An 11874-nucleotide genomic window follows, 5' to 3' on the forward strand; every position below is an offset into this window, starting at 1 on the left:
GTCATTTAATCACCTGAAAAAACTGATATTCATATATGATTTTCCAGACATTATTTTTGTTTGAATCAAAAAATTTTCAAATAACTACATACATTCTGTAAATTTCAAGCTTAAATTTATTAACAAGTAAGTAATTTAATGAAGAACAGGTCACTGTTCATGTGTAATTAACAAATTTTAAACAAGTGATACCCCTAAAATATGCTAAAACTTGGCCACATTACATAATTAGGCTGATTTTTTTTCATGTAGTTCTTCCGTTCATATATTTTGTCCAGTATCTGAAAAGTATCTATAGAGTATATGAAGGTAAATGTTTACTTACAAGGTTGTTTAATAACTTGGTTCCCATAAAGTAAGAGATGAATGCTTAGTAAAATGACTTAACAGAGTGATGCATTTTAATCAATATACAATTTATGTTAGTTCACAATAAGCATTTGAGTCTGCATGATTTACAAGTAATAATAAGCGCCTTCCGTTTTAAGAGAATATTCTTACAGATAAATGTATTCTTTGGCAAAGCATGGTATTTCACCACATAATAAACTGTTTTGTTAATTCAGAGTGTAGGTATTTACTTTGCCCATGTATTCCTTTTAAACAATACTATATCTTACAGAAAAACCCCAATGAACTTTTTGGCCAATCCAATATAATTGAATGACTTAGCTGACATTGTTATAGTGGCTGGTAGAAAATTAGGGGTCAAGGCAAAATGTCTCTTTTTATGTCCTTTTTCAACATGACTCTAACTGCATAGAAGTAAGCAAATCCTCGTTGAATTTAATTAAGCGTTATGTAACTTGATTCCAATGTAGATGCACCACACAAGACAGCAGCAGGGAGCCTGACTTTGAAGGTTAACCTTTATCGCCATTTTCTATGATACGCATTGATCACTAAGACCACCAAGCCACGGCAACAAAGCAGGGGTGAAAGTACTGGAAAAGGGAAGAAGAACCTTACATTATCTTTGGGGATAATTTTTCCTGGTAAAAAATACTCTCTGAATCTAATTTTACCTCCTTACTAAATATGAAAACATTAAAGAATATATCACTATGTATGTTTATGAAATCATTTCAAACAAATGTAAATCATAAGGATAATGTAGACTATGGCCCTCGGGAGCTTGCCCGTATTTTTCAGCACTTTTACAGTATACCAAAAATGTGATCTCTTCAGCAAGCAAACTCAGAGCCAACGAATACATCTTTATTTCCAGATTTCCTACTATCAGGGGAGGTTTTAAAATCTGGATGCTATTTTTCAAAAAAATCAGTTACTTCAAGCTGTTATTATGAATAGTCTACCCCAAAAATGAACTAAGTAAGAGTTTAACAAGCTCTTTTTCAAAATTTACAATTAAGGAAATTATCAACTTGGTCTTCAAAATTCAAACGCCTCCTTTTTTTTTTTAAGAATAATTGACCCAACCCTTCATAATTGTGCAGTAGGAACACGAACAGCAAGTAACTACCAACTCAAGGCATGTCAAATTCACCTGATACTTAAATGGAAAACATGGAATTGAATGTGCAGCCACTAACGTCCATAACCAAGATGTGTTTATAATGGTAATGTTATTAACCATAGATAAAGAAATGCTTTTTTAAATGTCTCTCTAAAATAAATATCACTAATAGGACCATGCAGATATGAATGAACGAATGAATGAATAGAAGGGCTTGATGGTCATAGTTTAAGTAAATTCTCCAACTCAACCTCAAAGGGGAAAAAACAAGTCTTATTTCATTGCTGGTTTTTAAACCACGTTCATTTAGTTCAATACTAAGTAAGCTTATTACTGGCAATTTTAATAGTTGGGGGTTTGATAGAGGACGATAAACAGCACTCTTTTCTCTCCCTGAGTTCTCGATTAGAAAAGAAGTCACAGATGGAGAGCAAATATCACCCTTTACATAATAATTGCTAATACAGAGGAAAAGTACTTCAATGCGTGGCAACCATAGGATGCATCAACCTTAATTCTGAAATTAAACAGACCTTCTAGCCATAGGAAGAGGTGAACATCATACGGCTCTCATATTATCACGGAAGTTATTGCAGAGGCATAGCCTACTCTTGTATGTCTTTTAGTAGAATCTATACCTTCTGCAGGCAGCCTGGAGGGAAGAAGGAGGAAGGGCTCAGCTCAACTAGGTCCTTCTCCCAAAGTCACCTAACAGGTAGATCACTCTACCTAACCTGGGATGGAATTCGAACCGAATACCACTCACTGGAACGGTAGAGATAGAGGCTAAGAACGTTACAAGTGCAGTTTTCTCCACATAACAGGAAACAGTAAGACGGAGAAAGAGGTTGCTTCTCAAAATCCCAACAGCATCTTTATTTGGTCAGAACAACAACAGACAGGTTCTCTAGATCCCGGGAGAGGGGAAGATGCAATGTTTTAACTGCGCACCCTGTTAAGAAGTAGTCTCTTTTAAGTTTCTCATTTGAAAAGTGAAAGCCTATATAAAGATCATTTCATCATTATTCTTACATAGTAACATGGCAAAAATGAATACATAATTTCTTCCAATGGCCAAATATGGGATGAATATAGAAATACATCTTATTTTTCTACAAGCTACTTATCTTAAAATGTGTATTTCTCTAGAAAACTGATAACATTCAATTTCAGGTATAGATATAATTATAGCACTCACTTTATTTCCATAACATTGTAGTTGTGAGGCTTAAATTATTATGTGCTCTGTTGTTTAACTTGGTACGCAGTGATGAACGATAAAATAAAGCACTTCTCAAATCGATTAGATATGGGAAAACTTGGAAATTACACATTTATTTCTTTATCCCATTAATATCAATCACTACAGAGAGACAACATGCAGAAGTTGGTTCTCTATATGTTTAATATTTTTAAGGTAATCACCGACTGGATTTGAAGTAAGAATCTCTCCCTATTCTGTACAACATTTACAAGAAATAAAATCTACTTTGAAAAAGAGAAGCAAGCCAAGGGGAAGTACATCAAATTCTTTTTATGTTTCAATCATGAAAAGGATACATCAAACAAGAAGACTTACTAGTTCACTTTTAAAGACTTATTAAGATTTTCTCTGGAAGAATTTATAATTAAGGGAAGTGATTTAAAATCTCAAAGAAGTTACAGACCTTGAAATGTCCTGCCAATTAGAATAGAAAAAAATATTAGAAGTGTGATTTTTAAATATATATGATGCACATCAAATAACTTTGATGTTATTTATCTAAAGATGATATGCTGTATGTTTATACCTATATAAAAGTTAATAAAAACTATTTTGAACTTGTGGATTCATTTTTTTACCTACTTTTTCCATGTATTGATGTTATAGGAGAAAACTTAGACAAAGATCCCTGTTTCCTGAATATCAGTGCTTACAATGAAATCAGGATTATACATTTCTCTCTAGTGAGTAAATAATACTTTTTATTAGTTTGCATTAAGTAAATAATGTACTGCCTCTTATCAATCAATAAATTTTGCTAGCCTAAAGCACTTTTTAAGTTAAATTAATTTTATTAAAACAAACTCATTACTGTGTACAAGCTCAGTATAAACTAATAGTATTTGCTTTTATATTTACTTATATATTTTACATTTAATTCAACTATTTGAAAGATACCATTTTAAGGGTGGTATATTAATAAAAGAGAGAGAAAATAGAAAAATATACTATTGTTTTGATATTGTTGGTTTAGTTACTTGAAATACTTGCACAAAAAGACCTATCTATAAACTTGTAAGCAACTTAAACTCCTTGAAAGACTTGTTAGCAAATATATAAATATACACATATTTTACATATAATAAATATATATCTATATTAAATAATATTATATCTCTATATATTACATAATATATATTTAAAGGATTTTACCATATGTATGTATATGTACATATTTATACACATTTGTACTTATATATGTAAAAACATATTTGTTACAAAGTATTGGAGCACACTTCTCAAATGTGACAGTCAGTGACATGATAATTTAATGGCTATATAAAATAATGTAAAGTGATTTTTATCAGAAAGCACTGTTTAAGCCAAAATTTAGTAAACTTTGAGAACAAATTAAATTCACTAAATGTTAGATCAAGCTCCTCATCATTTAGAACTGCACTGTCAGGGTCTTTCAAATATGTTCAAATAAATGCAACTCCCTAAGAGTAAAATATTCCACTGAAACTTTACATATGTGCCCTGTACGTATACATTTACAAGAAGGGAGGCTCTATGATTCCATGGGCTCAGCAGCAGCTCATTTCCACTATCTGCCAAGAAATTAAATTCCGCTTCTACTTCATCCTAGAGATAAGCTTCTTTAAAGTTTATTTTAGTTTAGTTACAAAATAGATAGTATTAACAGGAACAGCATATGTATATATAGTTCAATAACAGAGAAGAAGAAATAAGCCAGAAACCAATGTATATCTGAAATGGTATTGTTATCAAGTTTAAAAATATTACCTGCATCTTCAAAAAATGTCCATCATATTAAGTTATTTGGGGACCGAAAGTCTTAGCATAGACATCATATTTTAAAAATGGGTACCAAATAAAAACATTACTTCTAGATTTTTAGGCTACTTTTTGTCTTGTGATGACCTCTCCTGGTTGAGATGTTCATTATCTTACTTTCATGTGGTTACCATTTTTTCTCTCCTTTGGATGCTTTTAGTATTAAGAATTTAACTATCAAACTTCTTCAGCGCTGCATATACTATAAATACAATTTTTCATTAAGGGTAGAAGTATAAATTTAAAGTACTGAGTACGTGAAGCTCATTCTAATCAGTAAAATCAATATCATTCTTATTATTTAATTCATTTCTAGGATGGGGGCAACTTTGAGTTTTGGTCACAATTTAGATTCAAATGAAAGAAAAAGTCATATTAATTAAGCCATTACACGTTTTCAACAATGAGGAATAAGAGCTAAATAAATAATCTGAATAATTGAACATAACTATTAACTATCTTAAAAGTAATGGCCTCTGCTCTTCTCTCTTCCCTGTTGCCAAATTCTAAGCTGTAAGAACTAAGAATATATTTCAGAAATAACAACCTTTCCATTCTTAAAATATACTAACCCAATGACTGAAGGTAAGCCATTTTTGACACACGGTGAATTTTTCAGATTGATTCATTACAATTAAAGTATACAGAAAGATCAGGAAAAACTCTGGCTGTGAGGGCCTTCAATCCGTGAACATAGTAAATTTAATGTATAATGAGTTTATTTTCTGAGAAAAGTGGCAATTAGTTCTATATAACCTATAACCAGACCTTGACATGGAAACTGAAATTTCATCAGAATAGTTTTCTCAGAATCTAGTAACATGTTTATGTAAATATTAATACCGAGCATTAATAGCTGCACAATTTATATTTAAATCTATAAAACTGACATTAAATATTAATAACACATCATGTTTTTGAGGTTTAATCTACTTTGGAAAAAACTATAAAAATTCGTTTCAAGTTCATTACAAACTTAGATTACCAGTTAGTGGCTTCTCTATCTTTAAATGCAAGGAAAGAGAACCAAATACTCTACTTCGGAGAATATGTCAAAACAGTAATACTGGTTCATCATATGATAATATTATTTAGTAGATCCTTTAGCACAATTTATGAAGTCCTTTTTCAACGTTTATTCTTATCAATATTTACACACTGGAATAAGAGCATTACTATTAACATATGGACAAAGATGCATTAATGAATCCCAGGATCTGATAGACAAGAGATAGTACTACTTCATGTATGAATTCTGGAAAACACTAAACTTTTTTTCCTGCATGGAAAACGCTTATTTTCAAACTCTAAAATCTCCATGATGATTCTTTAACAAGTCGTCCATTCTCAGAAACAAGTATGTCTTATGAATATTACCCTAAGATTCCTACAGGCTATCTTTCTAGTATTTAACCCTTTCTGAACCAAAGGAGCGCTCATGCATTTCCTCTCTAGATGCACAATACGCACTTCTAAAGCAATGCAGACGATGGGCTGGAATCTTCCATTTCTTTCTACTCTTTCTAACCTCATGAACAAATGAACAATCTTTTCTAGAAAAACTAGCCAAAACACACAGAGATAAACATATTGAACAGCATCATTTTTTTCTGAGAACTCTTTTAAGAAATCTGTTCATTACCGCATTAATGCTATTTTGCCCTGACTGTCCCAAGTCCTAGACTGCATTGCACTTAGCTGCCAGAGAATTAAAGCAATTTCAGCTACAATATTGGATTCACTGTCTTCCATTTTAATAAGCAAGTACTAAAAGGTCATTAACTTGGGGCGAGGGGGGAGGCGAACAGAAGTCCATAGGAGCCCAAAAGACGCTCCTTTTTCACTCCTATAGCCGTGCTTATTTAAGTTAAAACCATAAATAAAAATAAGAAACTTATTTTTGCCATGTTTTCACTTTTCATTCACTGACCTACCTAAGCAAAAGGCAATGAACTGCCTCTACACAAACACACCAAAGTGGAAGAATAACTCCTAAGACGCTGTCCCCGACACGAATCACTCCAACCAAGCAGTTGCCAACCAATCTCCACGACCAGAAACAACTTTCTAGAAACATCGCCAGCTTCAAAAACCCTCTCCCCGCAACCCGGAGCGCGGGGTTTGGAGTGTCCCCTGCTGCAGTGGCCGCAAGTGCGTGACAGAGGAGCCACACGCACACATCAGGCTGCGACACCTAAGAAGGCACCTCCGAGTCGGAACCCTGGGGTGGAACATCAATGCGGCACTGAAACTGCCCCAGCGCAGAGCGAGCTCGCGGGAGGGCTACTTACGGGACGTGGCGGGAGCCGTCCAGGCTCTGCAGAGGATGCTGCCGACCAGCCAGAGCGAAAGCGCTGCCCCGCAGCCGGCTCCCCGGGCCACCGGCATCCTTCGCCTCCCGCCTCGCGGTACTCCAAAGGCTCGCTGCGGAGAGACGCCGTCCGTCTCTCCGAGGGGCTCTCGGAGGGAGATGGGCCGTCCTCAGGCACGACCGAAAGCCAAGCCCCTCCTGCTTCCTCTTCTTCTCCCCTCACCCGCTCCGCGCTCCAGTCCGGCGGGGCTGGGAGCAGCAGGGCGGCCGCAGCCTTCCTCTTCCCTCCGCGCGGGTCTTGCCTCTCGCTCTGCGAACCAATGCCAGGGGGAGGAATTCAAACCGAGAAGGAAAGGGAGGGGGGAGCAGAGGGGGGGACACCTACCCCGCCCTCTCCCTCTCGGGGAAAAAAAAAAAGAAAAAAAATCACCGGGGGACGAGGCGGAAAACCAGAAGAGCGGAGGAGGCAGAAGGAGCAGGGAGCACGCCGGCGGCGGCGGTGCGGAGGTCGCCGCTGCGGGCGAGCGCTCCCCCGGCCGCTGGGCAGCGTGAGTCGGAGGTGTTTCCAGTCGCCCGCCAGCTCACACGGAGCGACTGTGTGTGCGCGGAGCGGAGCACGCAGCCCGGCGGACGGACGGGCAGGCGCACGCACGGCCTCAGCGCGGCGCGGCGCGGGGCAGTCTCTCCCAGGCGGTGCAGCGCGAGCAGCGGCGGCCGCGGCCGGAGGGCTGGGAACGCCGCCGCCAGCAGCGCCTGCGAAGCCGGGCGGCGGGCGAGGCGGGGGGAAGCCCTCCCTCCTCTCCGCCTCTCCAGGCCCCTCCCTGGCTCCTCCTTCGCCGCCGCCGGCTCCTCCTTACCTTACCCCTCCGGCTGTCACAAACCTTCTGCCCTGCCCTCGCCTCTCTGGGAAACAGAAGAGGGAAGGAACCCAGGGCCCCGGCTCCATCAGCTGGGGCGCGGGCCGAGGAGGGAGGCGCGCGCCTCTCCCCGGGCGGGAGGCGGTGCTGAAGTTGGGAATTCGCAGTGTGATCTTGGAACCCGGCTCCAACCCTGACTGCCCCCCACCCAGCTGCAGGAAACAGAAGCCCTTCGCTCGGATGCCTTCTTCTCCTGTCTCTCCTCCCCTTCAGATAGAGATGGTACAGGCCCCGGGAGCTCCGGCCCCCCCGGGAACTAGAATCAGGCGTCCGACAGGCAGGTCTTCCGAGTGGTCCTAACACCAAGTGACGGAGCTGAACATCCCGACCGGAGCATCGGCGACTGCAGACGCCGCTAATGCAGATGTTTTCAATATGTAATTAATTCATACTCATACATATGCACACGTACACCCAACAGTCGCTGCTGCCGGGAAAACTCCATTCAGGCAAACGCGCACACAAACAGATACAAACACAAAACTGACATCAGCAGGCATACGGGTAACTACTTCAAGGTATCTGATGCATTGCAAGTACGAAGAATTACGAATATCTAGGGAGACCCAGATTTTCTTTTCTCATTCAGATCATTTCAATAATAAATCTCAGGCTCTTCTCCCCAGCTCACACCTCTCCACACACCATCCTCCATACAGTTTCCTTCCAGCCAGTGTACATATAGTACTGGGATTCTCATATGTCTGCAGAACCAATCGTTTCACTGACTCTACCGACACAGTTAAGAATTATTGGTCATCTAACTATCTAACGATGTTTAGGGAGGGCTAAGGAGGAGGAACCATGTCTTTCAATGTTATGCCATGAATAAGCGTTCGCCTTTCAAGACAAATAAAATGTTTATGGAGACTTGCCTACTCCTGGAATATACTCTGAGTTTAATATTATGGTTATTTCTCAGAAAGGTCCACTGTAGACAGTGCTGTGTGTTCACTGCATAATTTGTATGATGGTAATGGGCCTGATTCAGCATTCTTTATTAGAGCTTTGTTTCCTATTGATTTAAAGGGATGTTTTTTCCTAGTAAGAACTACAGATTGGGTACAATCTGGAAAATGAAGACACACACAGATGACTAACGGGGGAAACTGCATCCTTGTGCTATAAAACTCGCCTCCTATAAAATGATACAGTAAATGCCTTCTTATGGAATATAAAATGCCCTTTTTCTATTTTAATTCCCACATACTGTCAGAAGTCAGTGAGCGCTTGCAAAAACACTGTGGTAGAGAACTATCGTCAACCATTTGTAAGAACTCAAAGAAACCAGTCATAGGAAAAAAATACTGTGCAGGAGCAGAACTTTTCAGAAGTCAATTTTTAAACTATGTCTATTTTAACCATTGCACTAAATGCCACTGAAGTAGTGTTCAAGTTTTTTAATAGAAGAATAAAAGTGGAAACAATTGAAAGTATTACCATTTCAGTATCTCAATGGTGCTATTCAGTGGGCATCTAGGTACTGAGTTTAAAAAGCTGGCAGTAGATTTCTATTTCATTGTTTTGTAACAGAAAATGACATACCTGAGGGTGTTGCTTTCCTACAAAAACATTCCGACCAGTTTGTAATCATTTCTCTTAAGGAGTAAAAACGAACAAAACAAAACTTTGTTTTAATGACACATGTAACCACCCTGCATCACCACTGTTCTATATAGTATGGTCTTACTTCATGCCAGTGTGAGCTAAGACCCTGCCTTCATCAATTTTCAATGTACTTTGCCCTGTTTGAAAGTTAACAATGTCACATTCTTTGTAGTGCAACTACCTTTGCTTGAAATTTGTGTTAACTGGATAACGGACATTGGAATTCACAATTATACTTAAAGAAATAAGACTTCAGTAGTTTCAGGATCAGACATTCCTTAGATTCTAATGCTACATTCTCCATATCCAGTTCACCCTTTTCATCATTAGATATTAACATTAAGAAGATTCTTTTTGACTTCAATTATAACTCTTAATGAGAAGGTAGGAAGTCCTAAGCCCATGTGGCCTAGTCAACCTTTAAGAACCTGTAAAACTGAGAAGCCAATCAATGGATTCAGGATACTTCTACCAGAAGCCTATTAGATATAGTAAACATGCACTGTCTTATTCCAGAGAGTGAATTCATCATGGATATGTGCATTACATTGTATTTGAAAATAATCAAAGACGGCGTATGATGAAATGAAATGTTTCTTTAGTTCAATATAAGAATATAAGGTCAATCAAAGTTTGAGAATAGTAAAACTAAGTGGACCGAAGGCACACAAAGAGAAAACAAAATCATGATGAGGAAAGAAGATGGGCAAGTTGTATTATTTTGGAAGTGAAGTAATATAAAATAAGAAAGGATAGACAATTCCTGTTTCCCACCACTCACATCCTCTTTTCTTCTTCTACAGAAATTATTGGGCTTATTTTTTTATATTAACATGACCCCATAATTGGAACAAGTTATTGCTTCACAAGCAACATATTCATCATTCATTTATATCTCCAATATTTGTTGAGTTTCTACTATTATTGAGCTGGACATTGTGCTAGATACTGGGATTATACCTCTGAGTAATCAATAACACTTTTGCCCTCAGAGTTGGTGGCTAATGAATGAATAAAGAGATCAAGATAAATATGCATAACTTTTATACTGACATCTATTCAGGTAAATATTGACTGGGTAATCTAGTATCTTCATATTTTCTTTAAAAAATGAAGATCATCAAAAAACATTCTTATCACAATCATCATCATAATCATTCCAGAGATCTGTAAGTAATCTGCCACCTGGTAAATTATCTCAAAAGTCGTCCCCAAATTCTGGAACTTCACTGATGAAAAGAATCACAATACTTTGGTTTTAATAACACTTTGAAGTGACTAACTCTATTAATGAAGCATTGAAAAAATTCAGGACTTTCCAATAAGTAAAGAAACAATTAGTATATCTCCAGGTGTGGTCCTTAGAGTGGAATTTGCTTCTGGAAATCAAGATGTTCAACTGTGCCCAGAAATCAGTGTATTCCCCCAGAAAAATATGTCTAACGAGGATAGAAATTCTTGCCACTCTGATTGTATACTCCAAGAAGAATTGAGTAGCTGGATGTATAGGATCTGTTTGGGATGCATTCTCTAGTAAAGATGAACATAATGAGGCCAAGTCTTATAGGAAAGCTCCTGGTATACAGAAAGTCACCTGGAGTCTGGGCCTTTGGCAATGCTAATTGGCCCTGGACACAGTGAGATACTTCCCATTATAATCAAATATTAATTGTGAGAAAGCCTGTTTGAGGAAAGTGGCATAAACTAAAAGTAGCTTCCAAAACCCCAGTCTATTTTAATGGTCTCAGAGAAATGCATGACAACTAGTGTTATCTGGATTACACTCTCTGAAGATATTTGTTTAGAAACAATTCATGTTTAATGATTTATTATTTTAATATTAATAGAAAGGGTACAGTTGGGAAAAGGTGGTCTGAATGCATGTATAAAACATCTTTGAAATCAATGATCAAGGTTAGGAAACTGGGAGGAAGCTGGCTAAAACAATATGTAATATTTAGAATATAGAATCTGATCTTAACCTTTATTGTATTCTTCATTTTCTGTACACCAACTTTCTTTTGATTATAATCTAATATGAGTACATAAGAATCACATAACTCAGAATAATTGTTCTTACAGAATTGCAATTAAGAATTATTTTTTCTATAGCATTTTAGTGCTTTAGCGCCAACAAATCTAATCCACAATTTATGTAATGATTACTTTCAGAAATCTCCCATTATTTGATGATCTCACAGATTAAGGAAAATATAATTTCAAATTAGTGTCCCCAGAAAAATGCCATAACTTTGAAAAGTAAAATATAATATTTACCTTTCAGACAAGGAATTACTGAATACAGGATATAAAGAAAAATACACATGCTTTGAATATCAAATTGTATGGTAATTTCCTATTAATATTATGGATGTAAAGAGGGAAGGAGAAAGCTCTTAGAATTGACTTATATTTTTATTGCCTTATCATTTCTCTTTAAAGTCTTGTGACATCAAATCAAATCATAACTATAGAGAAGAAAGGGAAGGGTCAAGGAAAA

At 37.4% G+C, this 11874-nt stretch overlaps 1 protein-coding gene across 2 annotated transcripts in view; it reads right to left on the reverse strand.

Annotated features, from left to right (window-relative positions):
* CNTNAP2 (contactin associated protein 2) overlaps positions 1 to 7580 on the reverse strand; it is a 2085708-nt gene extending 2078128 nt beyond the window's left edge. Inside the window, exons 1-2 of one of the 2 annotated variants that reach the window (XM_059933152.1) lie at positions 7280 to 7580; positions 6830 to 7159 (exon numbers count right to left, since the gene is read on the reverse strand). In XM_059933152.1, coding sequence (XP_059789135.1) covers positions 6830 to 6926 — 97 coding nt within the window. In that variant the 5' untranslated portion in view covers positions 6927 to 7159; positions 7280 to 7580. Of the gene's footprint in view, positions 1 to 6829 lie in introns of both variants that reach the window. The other variant, XM_059933153.1, reaches the window with a different exon arrangement.
* Between the last annotated feature and the right edge of the window lie 4294 nt (positions 7581 to 11874).

The sequence above is a fragment of the Balaenoptera ricei genome, chromosome 9 (genome assembly GCF_028023285.1).
Source record: "Balaenoptera ricei isolate mBalRic1 chromosome 9, mBalRic1.hap2, whole genome shotgun sequence".
In the NCBI taxonomy this organism is placed as follows: domain Eukaryota; kingdom Metazoa; phylum Chordata; class Mammalia; order Artiodactyla; family Balaenopteridae; genus Balaenoptera; species Balaenoptera ricei.